This window comes from Poecilia latipinna, unplaced genomic scaffold (assembly GCF_001443285.1).
Source record: "Poecilia latipinna isolate Pla-1442-1.1 unplaced genomic scaffold, P_latipinna-1.0 Scaffold3285, whole genome shotgun sequence".
Classification (NCBI taxonomy): domain Eukaryota; kingdom Metazoa; phylum Chordata; class Actinopteri; order Cyprinodontiformes; family Poeciliidae; genus Poecilia; species Poecilia latipinna.
Window position 1 is genome coordinate 25,395 of NW_015115901.1, and position 20,762 is coordinate 46,156.

Here is a 20,762-nt window from a genome sequence, read left to right on the forward strand (position 1 = left end):
ACATTTCTCGTGTTTTGTGTGTGATGTAATGCCGGTGCAACTTCATGTCGGCTGAGCTTCAGAGTTCTAACTTTAACATGTCATGAGAAATACCTGAATACGTTTCTATCTCCAAGTTCTACAACGTACGTTAATGAAAATATTAAAAATATATATATTTTTTGGTAATTTAGTTAATTAAAATGGATAATTTTGCATTAAGTATCTTGCAGAATGTGAGATGACATTAGGTGGGGTAGGGTTATATTTTTATTATCTCAGTCATTCCCCAGCACATTATCACACATGGTGATCCAGTAGAAACAACAGTTTACTGTAAATGTCTGCAAATGACCTTTTAACCTCTTGCTTCCACATATTCTGCTTTCTCAAGCAGTTAACGGCATCATTAATATGACTAAGTACAGCAGCTAAATTAGCTTGTTTACCGTCGCTGGCCTGCACCTGGACCTAATGGGATGCCTTCTACCTACGCATGTAGATGAGATGGCAGGAAAAACACGAATAAATGTAAGTGAACTGATGAAAGCAATGCTTTAGTTGTCCAGGACTTTGAATTAATCAGGATAGGAGGAAGGCACTCTCAACAGAGGCGTCACTATTGTAGTCCTTCATACACGAGTTTCTTTCACACAGAAAACTTATATTGTATCGATGCTCATAATGCATTGACTTTAAGATTATAATACACAAGCAGAACAATTTAAAGACATCAAGGAAGAAACTGTTCTGAATCCACTAGACTGAAGGAGGATTCATTGATCTGCAGCATCAAATTTCACACTCAAATTTAAACCTCTGAGGTAAATGGAAGGCAATGTTCGTCCACAATTTACATCAACATCACCGCTAAAACATAATTTTCCAGTTTTTGTCTGACAAAGAATGACAACATTGCTGAAATGCACCAGTGTGAATGTTTTCTTTCGCTGCTCTCAAAAAAAAAAATTATGAGAATGGATTTTACTCTGGCTTACAGAAGCTTTGAATCAAAGTACAAATGAAACAACATCCCAAATTCAGAAAAAAATGATCACAGAAAACAACACAACCTATTTTCCCATCTGTGGCTTAATACTTGTGTCTCTCAGTAACTGCAGCTTGTCTTACTTCTCTGATTGTTCCACAGTCATTTAGTGAGTTTTTAATACCACCAGCTTACAGTGACTTACAGAAGTATTTGCAGCCCTTAGATTTCTTCATGTTAAATCATATTACAACCACAAACTTCTGCGTATTTTATTTTGCCTGATGGACCAACACAAAGCAGAAAATGAATGCAAAGTGGAAGCAAAAGAATATTTTTTCAGAGGCTTTTACAGTTTAAAAAATCTGAAAGGTGTGACGTACGTTTATATTCATCTCAACCAGATTCCTTCCAGGATCGACATGTATTTAGCTCCGTACATCGAACCTGTTTACAGGCATCGAGCCTGTTACTAGTTACAAGCTTGTAATGCCAGCAGCATTACAGAAACCAGATAGTTCTCCAAAACTCTTTGAAAAGAAGAGATTGAACCTGGTCAGGCAAGTTGCCAAGACACTGAAAGCAACAATAAAACAGGAGTAAAAACCTGCAACAGAAAAAGTACTGGTACCAATTTAGATGTGGAAACAAGCACTGAACAGAACATCTTTTGCCATAATCCCAATAAATTTAACTGACGTTTGTGCCTGTAACAGGTATGAATACTTTAGCAAGCCACTGTATTTTCATATTTTGTACAATATAAAACTCTGGCAGATGGATTTGTGAACAGCAACAGATTTTATTCCTTTTAATTTTGCAGCAGGGAAAACATTGGGAAAGGTGATAAAATCTAAAAATGAAGCTACATTTCTTCGGATCTGACTTACTTTTATTATTCATAATGATCATAATCATCTGCCTGACCTTTCCTTATAGATGAGTTTCAGACTCAGTCACATGCATGCCAGCACCTTACCTTGCACCAAAGTGTAAAAGGAGTCTATAGACGATAAGTTTGTTGTTATGGAAACATCCTCATCCCTCCCTGACGTCTCTATGTCCACTGCGATGGCTCCTGAAGACATGTCGCCGTGGAGATTGGTGACCACGCCGGTGGGGAAGGTCACATTAGTCAGACGACCCTCGCTGTCATAGCTACCAGGACAGAATGCAGGAGAAGGAGAAAGGGGACATTAGATGTCATTACTGTAATGAATCCTGCCGAGACAGAGAAAATGACCTGAATATACATACAGGAAGCAAGTCCTCATATTTATTAAGATGTGTAAAACGCCCTAAAATAGGTTAATCATTTGTCACAGCAACATCACATTAGCATAAACATTTCAGCAAGATTCAGTTTTGATACCTTTTTCAGTAATAAAGAAGAAATATTTTCAACTAAATCTCTTCTTGGTACGTCCAAGATTTCCTATACAATGAATGTAATTGAAGCATGTTTAAACTGATATTTTATCTTTACCTTTATCAGACTGTGTATGAACCTAATTAGTAACTCATAACATGACTCCTGTTTACTAGGAGTATAACTATAACATGGCATATATAAGCCCCTTTTCATTCCTCAAAGCAGGAAGCAAAGGAGAACATGGCATTCGTGTAAGGAAGAGATATATTACACTCCATGTAAGGAAATGGCTACAAGGAAATGGCATCTACCCATATCTACATATCTACATATACTCACTGCTCTAGTAAGTTCAAACTGAGAGAAGCAAGGCTGAGCGAGGTCTCACATTTATCTTGTCAGGACACGTCTTCATCACACAGTGATGGTAAAAATTGCAGAAAAGAGTGCCATCTTTGGGTTACCAACTCACCATAACAACAATCCATAATCCACTCACTCACAAACATAAAAGTCCAGTGTTTGCTCATCTATTTGAGTTCCTTAAATGAAACTAAGATTCATATTCTTTGCAGCAAACGATCCAGGAAGGATTTGGTCTGAAACGGAGAATAAATGAGTGGAAAAGCATCTCATGCCGCTGTTGAGTACAGCAGGCATGAAAAGGCGACGTTCACACAGCAACTCTTCATGCTCAGTTCCACATTTTTGCTGAAATCAATTTTTTTGTTTTGCTTATTGATACTACTAATTAAATATGATCAGAGTCAAACTTCACGAAGGACCTGCATGAAGAAGAAGAAGGGAGGCGTCACACAGAATCACCTCGTTTAACGAAGTAATAATGGATGCCGTCTATGGATTGTTTTCAAATTGTTGCGTAATAGAAGCCGATATTATTGTCTCAAGATAATAGCAATGACCTTTTGTGGAGCATTCACTGTGATGTCTGTAGAGATGTCTGTTTGGATGCAGAGACACAAAACATTATCAGAGTTTTCACAATTATAATTTTCGGCCATTGTTGGCATCCAGATTTACCGTGTCTGGTGTCTCCTGGTGAACAATTATGACAAGTCTCACATCAAAGACGTAAAATCTGGATAAAATCCAACATGGCTGTTCAGATTGGACACGTATCAGATTCAGTGTCATATATGGAAGTGGAGCAAGTTGGATATTTCTTGGGTTAAAAATCGGAATTGGGCCGTTCAGACATATTTGAAAGTATCACAAACTCTTTCAAGTACCAGGAGACCTTAGAATAAAATCTGGTGTCCTCTGGCAGTTAAATGAAGGCTTGTCATTATTGGTTTTTACAAAAGGATAATGATCCAAACACATCTTCACGTCAACACCAGAAATGATTCTAAAACTGACATAAAATCAACTTTCCTCCTTGGCCATTCGGCAAACTGAGTGCTGTCCTATTGGCAAACATGTTCATTTCAGCAAGTGAATGAATTAATCAATACTTACACTGTTATTATCAGTCTTGCCAACTTTCATATCCCGTCAACAGTGCAGTCACAGTCTGCGCTCTAGACTTTCTTTTGCCCTCAATCTTCCATCTGCCTGATTAAAGCTGGATGAAAAGTCTTCTCATATGTTACCGCTGCCCCCTCATCCTGGATCCCCCTTCAGCAAGACTGATTTCAACCGGCTTCTGAAGACTAAGTGCTTTTGATGCTATTCATCGTCTCATTTGGTTTCTCTCATCAGTTTAAGTCTTATTTGTGTGAACACGTCCCTCTTGAAACTGAGATTGAGTGTTTCAAAGAAGCTAACCTGCACCGGTAAAAGCAGAATAAAACAGAAGAAACACGCCAATGGTGACTTTGTTAACACTGTGCATGACTGAACGCACACTCTAAAAGGCTAGACTTTTCAGTGGGAGGCTATACAATGAAAGGTGATTTATTCATTTGACCCAGAGGAGCTGGAAGGGCACTGTAGCAAACACACAGGTGTGTGTTAAGTGTCTTAGTAGGAACACTTCCATCTGCCGCCTCAAACCAGATCAGACCACAGCACAGCTCCAACTGTGGCCTGAGGCAAGAATGGAGAAAAGACCAAATCACAAACAAAAGCAATGATGAAGAGCAATGAATTTGTTCATGCAGCCAAGCAGCAATTTAACAAAAACCTGAAGCTCTTTTATATGTCTAGTGTCTTTAGAGAAGATTTATTTATATTTGAATGAGGGAAAATCTGTTTGATGAAGTCCTGGAATGCGTAAAAGAGCTCTTGAATAAAGTAAGATTGTTTGTCCCTGCCGAAACCAGAAGATGTGGACTGATGGTGAATGACGACATATAATGTTCGGACATGATCCAGAACGCTGCACCTTGCTTTTTCACTAAAACCAGGAAGATGGAGAACATCACCCAGTTCTAAAGTCCTTCACTGGCTCCCTGTAGCTCAGAGAACAGAATTTAGTTTATGCCTTTTTTGTGTTTTTATGATGTCAAGCCTTGTTGCTGAAATGCACTATATAAATAAACATGACTTGATTACAACAGAGGACCACCTGTGTCAAGTGAAGTGGACGTATCCTCTTCCCTAATGACCAAGGCATCAACAATGCAATTATTCTGGAGCCTTACTTTCATCCTCACATAGCTGCACAGATTGCATTCATGCATTTAGATGTGACAGTCAGTAGGTGGCTTACTCATAGAATGTAGTCCAGCCAATTTGGATGCTCTTGGTAGCCAGCAAGCCACTGTTGCCATGGTAAGTAAATAAAACCAGTTCCTGACCCTGAGCCGTGAGAGACTTTAGTCCTCCATTGGTCCCGATTGTCAGCCAGATGACCTGTGTATTGAAAGATAAAATAAAACACAACCAGACAGTCAGATGGTCGCCATGAATCCAGAACAATCTGTGAGTCATGGCCATCCTCAAAGAATGCAAATGTGCAAAAATGTGAACATCTCACCTGATTATCAGGAGCTACCACACGTACAGGCATCCTGTTGGTGTCTCTACGGACACGGAGCGTGTTCCCGCTGCTGTCTGTCACTGCGGTAACATCCTCCTCGTTGCTGAGAGGACAGGAAAGCAGAAAATGAGAACAAACTGAACTATGCTTCAAAAAAATGCACCGTTACAGTTTTATGGTTTAAAAAAAGAGGGGAAAAACAGTAAAAAATGTCAAACCAACCTGTAGCTGAAGTTGTATTTGAAGTCTCCAGTGATCAGAGACATGGTGAACTGGTGAGTCCCATTCGAATCAAACACATAAAGTTCCTGTGAGGCTGGAGAAGCCACTTCATAGGAGCTGGGACCTGAAGCCAAAGAGCCTGCAGATGAGTTAGACAGATGAAGAGACTCTGATTGGAGAGAGACTCATTTTTATTCTCCAGCTCTTGACTTTGCCTTATTAAGCTAATGTACAGCGATTATAGCAGCCACTTGACAAACACTGTGATTACTGACCATGTTTGGAGATGCTTTGTACTGGTCAGTCTGATTGGACTTTCATGAGTTCTGACCGGATTTCCAGTGAGGACTTATTGTTGGAAGTGATGCAAATATGGAAAATAATGCATGGACTGCAACTTACTAATGTTACTACTTTAAATGCCAAGCAGTAGGAACAATTTTTGGCATCTATATTAAATGCTTTATTATGTTCCCTCTAACTTTTTTTTTCAGCTGGCATTTTGACAAGGAGCTCCTGTATTTATTTTCCCCAACCTCCACGGCCTAACCTGGCTCTGAAGAGAAAAAAAAAAGAAAAGTAAAAAGAGAAAAGAATCCTCCTCTCTCCACTTTCCACTGCCACCCCATGTTTGTTCAAGTAAGGAGATTGAATCCAGCAGAAGATTCAATATGATCTGTTGGCACCAAAACCTTCATTGACATGTGTGGAATAACAAGGAGTTGAACTGTGTTAAACTGAAACTGAACAGTTTTAATTAAAACCACCTGTGATTCCTTTTAATATAATTAGAAATGTGTGAATACACGAAATGCAATAAAGATAAAAATAGATGAAAGCACAGGAGTGATTAGTACAGGTGAAATCCTTGTAGAAGAAGATAGAAACACTAATAATAAAACCTACATGATTGTTGCTCTGGGCTAAATACTTGAGTGGGAGATTTTTTAAAACACTTGAAAACAATTCTTGTTTGCTAAATGTTATTAATTCATAGTAGAAAATCAGCTTCATTTAATGTTTCAACTCCAAAAGATGACTGTCTGAAATCCTTTAGGTGGCACTGTGACCTTTACTTTTTGGGGTTTAGATCTTTCTTTCTGAATTAAGGGGTAATTAAATATAAAGTATTTCATCCTTTCTGTGACAATCAGAAAACACGCTAGATGATTTTCCTTGGAGGACTCTCCCTAAAAATAGACTGAGAAGCATGAATATGTGTATTAACCTGATGAAAAGTGTGATTTTTATCAGCTCACAGGCGCTCCCTGCTGGTTTTGCAGCCAGTCTTGAATATTTCAGAGTTCAGAGGGATCCTTCACAGATCCCTCAGCAGAAATGCAGCATTTATGTGTGGAGGCCTAAAAATAGCTCCATCTATAAATGTTCGTACCGGTGCGTGGCTGGTTGCGTCTTATTGCCCGGATCCGAATGTTTCCCAGATCAGCCACGTACAGAGTCCCATCCGGCGACACCACCAGAGACGAAGGGCCGCTAAGCCTGGCGTCTTTAGCGTAGCCGTCTCCTGTCTGATAGCAGTCACAGTTGGCATCGTTCTGCAAAGACAAACAGGAAGAAACCATCATTCCATGTAATATATATAAATATCCTGATGGATGTGAAGGAGCAAAACGTGGCTGTAACTCTGCAGTACCTTGCAGTCACAGTCAGATAGTGCACCAGCCAGATGCGTAATTTCTCCATCAGTGGACACCTAGGAGTACAGCAGAGGATGTACAGCTATGAAAAATATTAAATAAAACAGCAGCCTGGCATTCTGACAGAAAACAAAGGAACAAACTAGAGGTATTAGTTGCAAGTATTGAATATTAGCAGAGAAACTGATGAATAATAAGAAATAATATTGATTCAGGGCTCTGGGTCACTGAAGTATTTTGTCCATTATTTTAGAAAAGTGGCAATTTGTGAGTAAATCAGTTACATGTTTATTCTAACAAACTACCAGAGAGTGTAAGAACGTATCAGTCTTTTAAAACATTTTCTAACTTAAAACCATGGTTCTTAGATAATCAAATATGGAGGCACAGTTCATGTGGTTCAGTTTTTTCTTTCATGTATTGAGGTAAATTTTTGTGCTGTATGGCTTTTTATTCTTTTTAAATGTGTAACCTGATCTGTTTCTTCAGATAAATAAATGTTTTTTATTTATTTTGATGATGGAAGGATCTTGCCAACTTGTCTGTGTTGCATTGTGATTTATTGTGTTTATACTGATTGTGCCCTGAGGAACTACAGATGAAAACTAGCCTTTATGCTAACTCTGGCATATTATGTGATGTGCATTGTCCCTTTTGAAAACAGCAACATTCAACAGTACACGCTGCAATACATATTCCTGACGTAAATTGGAAATATCACTAAATGTGAGCGAGTGAATGTGCCGTAAAAATGCGACAGGTTACTTGTCGAATGCGGTGCATCTTCTTCTCATCTGTCTCTGCGATGTAGAGGATGCCGCTGTAGGACAGAGCGATGGCGGTCGCTCCCTCCAGCATGGTCTGCACCGCTCTCTTTCCCATGGTGTATTCTATACCAGGCACCTGGCAGTGCATGGGACGACCAGCCACTATACGGACCTGAACACACACACACACACACACCACACACACACACACAGGATATTGTTTTCCAACTCAACTTTGTTTTAAACATCTCCAAATCTTTCTGCCTACGGTGCTGAATGCTAAATTACTTCACACTTTACATAAAATCCAGTGAAGTTTGAAGTTGTAATGTGAAAAAACGTGAAGAAGCTCAAGGGTGTGAACATTTTTGAAGTTAAGTGCAGATGTGAAACGTACCTGTCTGTTTTCAGTGATCTGTAGAACAACGTTGTTGTCCAGGACGTAGATGGAGTTATCCATGGGGTTGATGGCGAGATCTGTGGGCCATTCCAATCGAACCTGAACAGAAGAATGACAGCTTCGTTTTCCTTGGATCATCAACCATGACCTGCACATTAAATATGTGAAACCTTCATCCCAGCTGCAGTTCTAACTCCTGTGCTCTCCCTCTGCGGTATAGACATGAATTCTGTCACACAAATAAAAAGAAAAGCTAACAGTCAGCGCCAAATACGAGAAGAAGCAGCTTAATGTGTGCGAGTGTGGAGCCGTTTCTTTACTCGTCTCCTATCTGTTATATGCAATATCACACACTGTCAATCTGAAAATAAGGTGTAATAATAGTGTACTATTTCTGACTCTCACACTCCCTACTATGTTCAGCTTTAGTCTGTAAGTAAATACATTCAGACAACAAAGAGTTTCGCTGGGGACGAGGGGTAGAAAGAAAAACAGAACAGAAATGATTTCACCCAACAAAACTTCTTCTCTCATTAATACATTCAAGCTTATCTGTGTTTTCTCTGCTTCACTGCATTCAGTCCCACCAATCACAACCAACAGGGGTTTACACTGGCTCCAAGCCTTCACTTTAAAAACAGCAGTGTGCTACAGTTGCGCTGTGGCTGTGTTAGAAATGCTCTGTATGTTAACCTGTCTTATGTGCATGCTGGTATCGCAGGTCAAAGGTCGTGCAGAGGTCAGGTCGTTGCTGCCCAGCACTGTGGAAATGATTCCGTTACGATCCACTTTCCTGATCATCGTTCCGTCCACAAAGTAGATGAGTCCGTTCTTATCGGCTGCAATCCCTGGAGAGCAGAGACAGATTCACAGGACAAAGTTTAGATATCACACAATTTATCAACCTGTTAAACGATGAATTATTAAGATTTTACTTAAAATTGGTAGCACAGACACTGACCAGTGACAGCAAAGATGGGGTGGAAAATGTAAACAGTTTGAATTTTAGGAATTTTACAAATAAAGAGGAAAAATTTAAAAGCTACTAAATATATTTAAAAAACTGACAGTACAAATATAAATTCAGTACAAATCAAGAAAACAAAAAAACGTTCTTCTCTGCTACACTATCTGCAAAAACACATAATCTTATTTTCTGTTTAGTTTCTATTGGAAATATCTTAGACCACTCAAAATAAGACAAAACCAACTTACTTCTCAACTAGAAACAGGAGATTGTTTTAAGTCTGTAGTTTCTTAAGATTGATGAAAAAATACTAGATGCACCAGAAGATTATTTAATTTATGTGCCGTAAAACTAGCAGTTCCACTGGCGTAAAGCCAGTGGAACTTTTAATATTTAATATTAAAATATTTTTATTTTAATATTTAATATTAATATTAAATATTTTTAATATTTAATATTAAAAAATATTAAATATTTTTTAATATTTTTTAAAATATTAAAAAATATTTTAATATTTTTTAAAATCAATATTTTAAAAATATTGATTTTTTAAAACCAATATTAAGGAATTATTGACTTAAAACATACTCCTACTTTTTGCTGAAGTTATTTTTATCTTATTTTGAGTGTACCAATATATTTGCTCAAACTAGACAAAAAATACTTGGCAAGATTTTATGTTTTTGTAGTGTAGAGATATAAAATGAACCTTTTAGATGAAGAAAACTTCATCAAATTCCAAGTGAATCATGTAGGAAGGCTGCTTTTCCCCAGATAAGAACATTTTTATGCAACATCCACTGGACTACGTAGTGCAAACCTACTGCACTATTTAAATTACACAGATTTGTGAAATGTAAATTCTGAAAAACCTGCACTTCGACGTTGGACATGGTGTCGTAAACATGTCATACTGACATTTTAAAATATTCCTCCTTTGACAGTTACAGAGCTCAATAAGCTCCATAAGTGTCCTCGGATGTTGAAGGCATCCCTGTATGAACTGCTGAGTTTGGTGAAAGAATCACAGCACTGATATTTTTAAATTACCACCTTGTCTGTCTGGACAGATCCACACAAAGCGTCAGAGCCAGTCCTGTAAATGATATACTGACCCACTTGATATTCTGTTCCCCTCAAGCACGAAAAGCATTCATAATTCTCCCAGGACAGATGTGGCTCCAGAGTGAAAAACTGCCATCACATGCAAAACTGCAGCACCGATCAGGAAGGAGCTTAGCTGTGAAATCTGTCTGCACATCCAGCTTGTGTCACTGGGGTTCAGTTTCAGCTGCTTACTGCTGCCTTCATAGGACAACAGTAATCTAACAAGAACACAGCGAAAGCTAATGAAATGTGTCGGTTTAAACCTTAACTTTCCACGGCCATCCGAGACTTCCCCACTTCCTGCAACTCACACTCTTATTGTTCATTTCTACAGCATGATGGAACGTCGCCGAGCAGCAGGAGATACAATCCTGATTAAAATTTTAGGTAGATGGAAATCATTCGCATTTCATGCTGCCAGATTTTTTTCCAGGGTGTGGAATTGATGTCTGTTATTGCCATTCATCCCTGAATATGTTCATTGCTATTCAATAGGAGATCAGGGGAACATGCAGTGGGTGCTGTATGCTTTGATAAAGTGTTTTTGTAAGACAGTAGTTGTGGAATGTGTTGTTTTCAGCCGTCAGATGAAAGTCCTCAGTCCGGAGGGAGACGCACTCCATATAGCCAGCAGCAGTTTGACGCCCCTACGCAACCTGAATGTTCATTGTTCCTGGGGGATCCCAGGATGAGCTGCACGATGTTTATCATCAGAGGGGAAATAAAAGGTAATCTTTCAGTCTTCCTTATTTGACGCTTTTGTGCAAAGTCCAAATGGGTGAATTTATGGAATGGGAGGAGATGTTTTATAGTTTTTAAGGCCTTCTTTTGTAACTTTCTAACGGTTATTGGGCTGCAGGCAGGTTCAGTAGAGTCTAGGTTCAGGATCTACCTGTGACTTTACAGAGTAGCTGTTGGATCCTGTAGCTCAGTGTGGTAATTTGTGTTCTTCCAGGCACAAAGTGCCATTTAATAGGACAGTCAACTAATCTTGTAACATTCAATTGTTATAAAAATGCTGTATATATCAAACCTAAAAGAAATTTGACTTCACAAGTTGATGCCTTGAGATTGGGCCTCTAAAGCTCCTGCTCTTTCCGACGCTCTGCCTTCAGGAAATCATCAAAACAGCACTTCCCCCATTATGCCGCTTGCAAGCAGTCTTAGGACGGTTGGACTTAGATGTAGTTCGTATGCGCTCAGCAGATGCACAGTTCCATGTGGTGTTTGGTAACTACTGCTGCCGCTAGTCTGGGGGAGCGGAGTGGGGAGTGGCAGGGGAAGGGTGCTCTATGAGACAGAAACTCGGCTAGAGATTGAAGCTACAAGGAAAAGCTTTGAGTAAATAGGTGGCGCTTTGCGAGAGCTAGCATTTAGGCACCGCTGAACGGTTGCCATGGGAGATTCAAACATGCGTGAAAGAATCAAAGCAACACTCCAGGTATGTTTTTGATGAGGGAGCATAAAGCTCGACAAAGTCGATGACACATAAAACAGAGCAAGATAAGCTGATGGTCCAGGGATTAAGTGTTATGTTTGTGTGTTTTCCCTACAGAGGAGAAACAAATTTTAGTCAGATTAACAGGAAAATAGGTCATGCTGGTCATTTTAGTATCAAGCATCAAGAATCCTGAGGTGAGCGAAGCATCTGAACAGAGTACAATGAAACTAAGTAATGTAATCATTAGTGCAGCATTTGAGTCATAGTTGTACTTATTCTGTAACACTGGCAAACATGTGGTAACATCTGAGAGCTGTGAAAACATTTTTTGTTGATGTCCAAAAATTAACAGCAGCTCAGATTAACTGCACTCAAGGCAACGTAAGCACACCACTTTCCTTTAGGCATGTGGCTTCCCTTATCATTCAAATAAAATGCAAATAGTGTAATGGTGGACAAAGAGTCATTCAGTACATCCAGCTCAATTAGTGCAACACTACACAAACCAAATCAGTGTGAAGACCAATCCTACACACAGAGGAAAGAGAAACCATCAGGTCTGACAATAAGTTCAGGATGTGACTTAAACGTGAACCTAAACAAATGGCTTTTTATGTGTGCTGCAAACTAGATTTAGAAATATATGCAACAGGTTACAGGTGTGTGTGTGTGTGTGTGTGTACCTTTTGGTCCCAGCAGCTGTGCCTCTGTAGCTTTTCTCCCATCACCACATCGGGCCTCATCGAAAGGAGGACACTGCTCACCTGTGCCAGCCACGACTTCTCCATTACCTGAACACACACACACATTTACACACACTGAATTTGCTGCAGAGTTTTCCAAACACGGAATATCAGACAATAATGGAGAAGGATGCTTTCATTTCTGCCAACACAGGGCTTTTCCTGTGGCTTGTGCTTACTGTTGAGGTCCCGGGCGCCGCTAAGCATCTTGGGACGGTAAATTCTCCTGGAGTTGGTGTCGGACACATACAGCTGTCCGGTTACTGGGTCAGTGGCCATGAAGTAGCGGTGAGCAGGGTTGTTGCTGTGGAGGACAGTGACAGACAAACAAGCACAGAATGAGGATCAAACTTCTTTATTTTTAAGAGTTTGTTGTGCTGACGGCCTTTTTTTAGCCGTAGTAAGGATGAAATAGACTCAAAGTTTTATCACAATATTTTGAGATTCTATTGTGATGATGAAAAGTTGGTAACTATTCTAATGCTGTATGTCTGTTATTTACAATTGTGATTATTATTATTATTATTATTATTATTATTATTATTATAAGTAGATGATTTTGTCTTGATATATCATTTATTTGTTAACTCTGTAGCCCAGTACATTGAACAGGAACATGGATGTTATTATCACATGGTTTTAATTACAAATTTTTGATAATTACTGAGTCAGTAAGTGATACATTTCATTAAACTGAATTGAATAAATTAAAAGTGTTCACTTCTTCCTACAGAAAAATAGCGGTAAACAAATTGTTTTGTCCTAGGTTGTGTTTGCACATGTTTCCTCTGTCCTACTGACTCCTTGGTTTCTTGTTTTTATAAACCTGTTTGAAATAAATACATCAAAATAAAAGTTATCTCAAACTAACTTTAGGTGACTGAATGCCACAGCAATCATAGTCCCACAAACACGACTGATCTTGAAATAATGCGTAAAAAGCTGCTTTAGGACACCAATCGCATGAAGGTGCGATTTGTTTCACTAAACTGCACACAGTAACTACATTTAATCATATTTTCAAATCAATTGATGGTCTAAATAAAAATAAAAAACATGGAGAACATAGTAAAATTAATAATCTCAACAACACAGACGATTTCAGGGAGTTTTAAACATCATTAGTAGAAATTTATCAATTAATGATAAATTGAAAATTCTTATCACGATAAGAATCACGATAAATGATAAATTACCACTACTAATCCTTAGCTTGACAGGAAGCAGGGCAGAACGAGATGCCATGCAGTAAAAGGTCACTGACCCCACATGGAGCCCAGATGAATATTGTAAGTTACTTTTTACGCAACACATCCTGCTGCTTCCAAGACTCTACTTTATTGGTGTCCCCCGGCCACATGAAACAACACAATTTTGTTTCGCTGTATACTTTTCAAAAATACAAGAGATGACAACACATTACTTGGTGCTTGTTTCTGGTTAGAAGTAATAACGATGGAATCACTTTGCTTTTAGAAAACACACACCTCCACAGATCTACCGCGGCTGAGACTGCAGCTAAATGAGAGCTGGAGATCTTAACAAGCTGTTGAATCTGGCTGATGGCCACAACAACAGAGCTGACAGCTCCAACAATATAAAAATCTGAAGCAATTCCAAGCAAAATGGACTATTGTAAAACATCTAGGCAGATGAAAACGGACGTGGAAACATCAAGCCAGAAACTCTGAGCAGTACGGCTGGAAAATGGGAAATGCACAGCAAAAGAAAATCACAAATGGGCAGAAACAGGAGTGTTTGTCAAGGTTCCAATGGGCTAAAGGAAAACTGTAATGGATTGTGGATGATTGGCTGAAAGTGGGATTCAGTGAGGAAATCCAAATCTCTATTGGCTAAGAATAAGATGCTGGACCATTTGTCTGGTGCCATCCCAGTGAAACATGCAAAAATGACAGCCTGAAGAAAACGAGTAAATCGCTACAGTGTAGGGATGAAGTTAGCTTTGGTGGAGAAGGCAGTGAGGTTAAAACCTTTCTATAGGACACACAGATTAACTGAATGAGATAGCCAGCATCTCTAGGCCTGTCGCAATAAATCAATTATATAATGATAAATTAACACTAGCTCAATTATTTCCACTTGTATTATTTTCTTGTTTCTCCCTCTTTCTACCAGAAACTGGATGACTGAAGTCTTCACTCTGGTGCTTTGGTCTCAACTAGCCCTTGTTTGTTTACAGAGACGTCCTAATTAATTTTAGTTGTTGTGTCTGTTGTTTAGTTTATTTATTTTGGATATTTAAAAAGTCTTTCAGTTAAAAGTTCATTAGAATTTAAAGTTTACCGATCTTTGAGAGTGCGTTCTTGCATTATTATGCCAGCAACCGCTGAAAATTATTTAAAAACAACATTATCGTTCATTGCAATAACTTCTGGGACAATTTATTGGCCTCAGCATCTCATTTAAAGTGTAATGTGAAAAAGCCCAGACTCATTGGGTTCTTCTGGAGATCTCTTCTCGTAAAAATGGAGTTTCTCTGCTCTACTGTTGCCACACGCTTTTAAACAACTGGGATTCTATTCTAACATTAACTTCATTAATTTATACCTAGGACTGGATCACAATGGTTGTAACTGAATATTGACCTGATTATATTTTTCTGCAGAGTGCCTGGAGATCACATTTGTCGAAAATTAGCTCGACAAAATGGAGCGATTCAACAGTTGAATTTAATTAGAGTTCATCCCTGAAAAAATTTAAAAAAAAAAAAAAAAAAAAAATGAAAACCAGATGAGGCAAAGCTCTAGTTGTGATGTTTACATACAATGCGGTGTGGAGCGATTGCATCAGTTTTTCCTTCATTTGATCTAAAAATGAAGCACCAGTGATTACAAGAATGTCATCCAATGTTTTTGAGGCTTGTTTTGCAAAGCACCAATGTTAAGCTGCTAAATAAAACAGCTTTGTCTCCAATTTAATTTTTATAAACTGGCAGTATCATGAGCTAAACGCTGGTGGAGAAGGTCTGGCAGAGATGAGGGAGGTATGCATTTCTGCCAGCTCTTTAAATTCCCCAACACTTTTAAAAGACAGAGTGCTATGGTTAAAAATAGCTTTGTCTTTGATTTAATGAGCGCTATCACTTTTCTGTAACACAGTTTGAGGAGGCCTGCTGCACTGTCATGTAAAGGCTGTGTGTGTGTTTTGGCCTCTGGCCTTGAATCCCAGTGGTCAGTAACAATCAGCAGATGATGACAGGGTGTTAATTAGGACAGCTAAAAATAAACAGGCAGGTTTAAAACAACTGAGGAACAACACAAGGCTTTATGTGGACCAAAACTTCCCACTAGGAAACAATTTAAAGCTGAAAGCAACACAATCTATTACTTAAAAAAAGAAAAAAAAACTGAGATAGAAACCATGCTACCAGCACTGAGAAAGAAGACTTAATTAAACATAAAAAAAGTGTGTTTAGATACGTATCAGAGTTCAAAAGAAGGCAGAGGATATATTTTTATCTATCTACAAGTCACATCTGTGAATGGAAAGCAATGACATGTTGACAACTTCAGCTCCAAGTTTTATATTTGATTGCTTCACCTTCTACGAGCCTCTTCCACTTCATATTCCAACATGTCAACAGAACAGCATGTTTCTCAGGATAAAGAATGAAATTTCTCTTTAAAAGATTTCTCACAACGTGGATCTATTTGGAGCTGAAAGAGGATGCTGACATGTGGAAAGCACTCTATTACCCAAACATGTCAGGGCTCAGTAAAACACTGAAGGGGAAATGGAGGCAAGGGCTGAAGCAAAGGAAAATCAAAGACGCAAAAGTGAGAAAGGAAAAGAAAGGAAGAAGGCACTGATGGAGTGTGAAAAGGGGTGAAGGGTGGAGAGCAAATGAGTCATGTTAGGAGACATTGAAAGAATGGGGCTTGGAAAAATGAGTAAAGGAAAACAAGAAGGATAAAGCACAAGAAGACAGAGTATCCAAGACGGCAGGAAGTAAAACAACAGAATAACAGAACAAAGGCTGAAAGTTGCCACATATCTATTCCAAAGCAAAACTTGACCTGAAACACGACACAGACGGGGCGTGAAACTGAATCCACCGACTTTTAGAGGAAGAACAAAAGCCAAACGTATATTTAGGTGAAGACGACGTACACATCATCTTCAGCAGTGGATTCTCATCATACAGCAAAAGACAGGACTGACAACCATAAATGCCTTTTCTTTTTCAAAGTCCAGAGTTTCCAGTTACTGAAATAAAAATTCATCCCATCTAGATCGCCTGTTCAATTCAGTTTATGTACATTGCCCCGATTTACAACAAATGTCCAAAAGGAGTCATTACATTTTAATCACACATACATTTCAGCTATTCTTACAGCAATAAACTCTATTCTTTATTCAGATCAGACAGTTTCTATCTAATGAAACTCAGCAGATTTCATTAAGTTATTGCCTTGCAGCGTTCGCTCCATTTGGACAAGAACGTAGCAACACTAGACACTCGCTCATATTGTGTCATTGACTTTACAGGAATCTCTCAAACCGGCCATGCATGTAGCCACAGTGGAGAGGAAAAGCTTCCCTTTAACAGGAAGAATTCTCCAGCAGAACCAGAACCTGGCTCAGCGGAACCAGAACTTGGCTCAGTACGAGTTTCCATCTGCCCACAACCGACTGGAGGTTTCAGACCGACTGGAGGTTTCAGAATATCAAAATAAATACTGCAGGTCAGAAACTCCAACCAGTACATTTTGTCCTTCGGTCTAATTTCACATATGGCCATTTTGTAATTTTCATATAACCTGTTAGGATGAAATTCTACATGCAAAAACGGAATAGTTCCTCCAATTTTGCCTTGGAAAATTAAACATTACCCAATTAGAAACATAAATAAATACAGCAATCATAAATTAAATGAATAATAAAGAGTTTCACACATCACATATCAGCTTGCTTTAATCTCTGATTACATGACATACCGACTGTACGAGTTGTGATGCTCATGGTGTTAACATTTTTGACATATTTCAAAAAAAAGAAAAGAAAAGAAAAAAGTAGCAGCAGCCTGATTTAGCAGGTGATCAAACGGTGTTTGCTCCAATATCAGTTTTTTTGAAAGGCGCTTCTGGAACATTATTCACTATATAACTGTGTCTTCATGGGGATTTTCACCGTCAGCCACTGAAACTCAAGGCGGGTATGTGATAGTGTGGCAGCAGTGTAACAGTGTGAACCCAACAGGATTTTGTTCTTTAAATCATACAGACTCCAGCTGTGCACCTTACATCTCAACCCTTTCATCTGGTTAAAGGTGGTTTTATTTTTTAAAGCATTGTGGCGAATGACCGAAGCAACGAGATCTCTCTGTTTAGGAACAAAGAGGTGGCAGAGATGGAGCGCTACATTTACTTTAAATATGCCACAAATTATGGTGCCTTTCATGAATATTTATGACTGTTGTCATAAAGCGTCATTCGGTAAATTATGACACTTTTAATACAAAGTTGACATTATTCAAAATGTCTTTGTTATGACAACTTGACATTAACCAAGAAATCATTACTGATTAAACTTTACCTTTAATAACATAAAGTTACCTAATTTTTAAAGTGCAATCAGTAATTATTTTATAACAAATTTATATCAGTAATGATTTCTTGGTTAATGTCAAGTTGTCACAACAAAGACATTTGGAATAATGTCAACTTTGTATTAAAAGTGTCATAATTTACCGAATGACGCTTTATGACAAGAGTCATAAATATTCATGAAGGCTTATTCATGTTCATGACAGGTGTTATGTCATGTTTATGAAAGTGTCATGACAGTCTTATTCAACCCCCTTCAAATAAAGTGTTACCAAATATTTTATAAACCGATAATCATTTTCCATTCTTAGTCACTTAAATCTCATTGACTTAAATGTGTGGATTAAGGATTAAGGCCACTGAAAAAAAAGAATTATGACTTTAGTCTCAGATTCCTGTCTATTGGTATCAGAAGATTTAAGTCAGAACAGTGAGGAAAAAAAGTCACAACCCTGAAAAAAAGTCAATATTCTGAGACCAAAAGTCAGAATTCTGAAAAAAAAATTCAGAATCCCGAGATAAAAGTCAGAATTCTGAGATTAAGTTCAGTTCTCATAATTCTCAGTTTAGTCCCAGAATTCTGACTTTTATCTTAGAATTCTGAAAAAAAGTCAGAATTCTGAAAAAAGTCACAATTCTGAAATAAAATTCATAATTCTGAAAAAAAGTCAGAATTATCTTTCCTAATCATCTTCCATAGAAATGAGAGTAGTCTTTTATTTTAACTTTTTTATTCTCTTGCATTTTTATTCTTTTACTTGTGCGCCAAGTAAAAGGATAGGCCATCTACATAATGTGACTGCTCCTAAGACTTATTTGATTAAAGAGGACCAAGAACAGAGGAGAAACAAGGAGACCAGTTACAAACAAAGCCTTTTGCCAAACCACCAACTTCTCTCCTTGCAGGATCTCCTTGCTAAGAGCTGAAACTAAAGTGATGCTTTGCTGTTCATCTGAGCTGACAAGCAGTCGATGGGGCTTGATTTTGTGTGAAAACAGGTCAAGACAAGAGGAAGAAAGGGAGTGACAGCGAAGGAGAAAGGAATCAGGAAAAAAGCAAGATGACAGCATCTTATTTCAAGGCTCCTTCTCATAGTCCTGACAAAGTCAATTACATGTTTGTTTTACTCTGCTGAGTAAAATGTGGCCATTGCAGACAAATGTAAGCCAAAAAATGGACAGAGAAGAATCTGATATTTAAAATGAGCTGACAGCACAGTACAAAAAAAGGGGTAAAAAGAAAGGGTGAAAAGATTTATCCCCTCTTACCTATGCCTGAAATCTTTGTTTCTTTAACACAGTGCAAGCAAAGGCAAGGAAACACAGAAGAGACATGAGTTAGTCGACAGCTTGATTGATTGACTTACAAGAGAAATCACTGAGAAACAGACAACACAACAGACTGAAATCATGCTTCATAGAAATCATTAGAAGAAAGATTTCAGATGAATGTTAGGGTTTGAGATCTAAGAAACAAACACTCAACACAAAGCGTGAGCATGGATCATCTGAACCGCACAAACATGGATGAAGCCGTGGATTTGGAAGCGTTTGACTTTAAACTCCTGCAGTTAGAGCTTTCTTTGTAGGATACTGAGGTGGAGTTTGCCCTGTTTCAAGGAGCCGGGAAGAACCAGCGATCCTCCCTCCGTCGTTACCTGAGCTCCATGACGCTGCTAACGTTCCCAGAGGGGAAGATCCTCCTGATGTAGTTGAAGTCCCCGACAAAAATGCTGCCATCCGCTCCGCAAGCGAGGGCCAGAGGCGCCAGCAGCTTGTTGCCCTCCGCCTGGCCGTTACAGCTGGGGCAGGAGATGCTGCGCCGCCGACCGTTTCCTGAGATTCACAGTCAGTTTTAGTCAGTGAATTATTTAGTTTTACCAGAGAAATCATTCAAGTCATCAACAAATACTGTTCTGTTAATTTTCTTTTCTTTTTTGTTTAACTGAGTTGATCTAAAGTTTATTTATCAAATCAATCAACTAAAAATTAAATGATAAGCGGCTATTTTCTTATGTCAAGATGGCCGACCGTCTTTCCATAGCTGCTAACGCTGCCCTGTCGTGCAGCACTTCGGCTAAATGAGCGCTGTTGAGGTGAAACTTAACGATCTCGTCGAGGGATTATATTTGAAAACAGAACCGAATAAAATGCAATTTACATCCCACACCAGACTTTGTTTGAACTGTTTTTCTTTTCCACTTAGGGCCACCATATCGATTCCTGTATCAGCTGGCTCCGTGCAAAAATTACCTGCGGTGGCCTCTTCTGGATGGAGGCCAAACTGCTACTCTAAAAGAACGATATTAGTTTAACCGATTGGAACTAATTTTAACATAACAAACCATTAAGCAACAATTAACCGTGAGTAGATCGTCTACATCTCTAATTTGAATATTCCAGAGCGTCAAACATTTTAATGCAAGATAAAAGCCCTGATATTGTAATTATGAAAATTAAATTTGATTAATTTAGATTTAGAGAAAATTCTTGTTTTTCGATATAAAGTTTGTACACTTGGATGAGGTGATTTTTTTTTTTTTTTTTTTGGCTTTTTAAAAATTTTAAAAAAACCCAAGGGGGGCCTTTTTTTCCTATTTCTAAATT

At 38.4% G+C, this 20,762-nt stretch overlaps 1 protein-coding gene across 1 annotated transcript in view; it reads right to left on the reverse strand.

Annotated features, from left to right (window-relative positions):
* Positions 1-20,762, reverse strand: part of LOC106940579 (teneurin-3) — a gene marked incomplete at its 5' end in the record, with an annotated part of 43,720 nt that overhangs the window by 18,973 nt on the left and 3,985 nt on the right. The window contains 13 exons of the mRNA XM_015023359.1: positions 1,947-2,125; positions 5,014-5,156; positions 5,281-5,386; positions 5,506-5,644; positions 6,899-7,061; positions 7,160-7,219; positions 7,929-8,102; positions 8,328-8,429; positions 9,024-9,178; positions 12,529-12,636; positions 12,768-12,892; positions 19,425-19,445; positions 19,814-19,991. Coding sequence (XP_014878845.1) covers positions 1,947-2,125; positions 5,014-5,156; positions 5,281-5,386; positions 5,506-5,644; positions 6,899-7,061; positions 7,160-7,219; positions 7,929-8,102; positions 8,328-8,429; positions 9,024-9,178; positions 12,529-12,636; positions 12,768-12,892; positions 19,425-19,445; positions 19,814-19,991 — 1,653 coding nt within the window. The remainder of the gene's footprint in view (positions 1-1,946; positions 2,126-5,013; positions 5,157-5,280; positions 5,387-5,505; positions 5,645-6,898; positions 7,062-7,159; positions 7,220-7,928; positions 8,103-8,327; positions 8,430-9,023; positions 9,179-12,528; positions 12,637-12,767; positions 12,893-19,424; positions 19,446-19,813; positions 19,992-20,762) is intronic.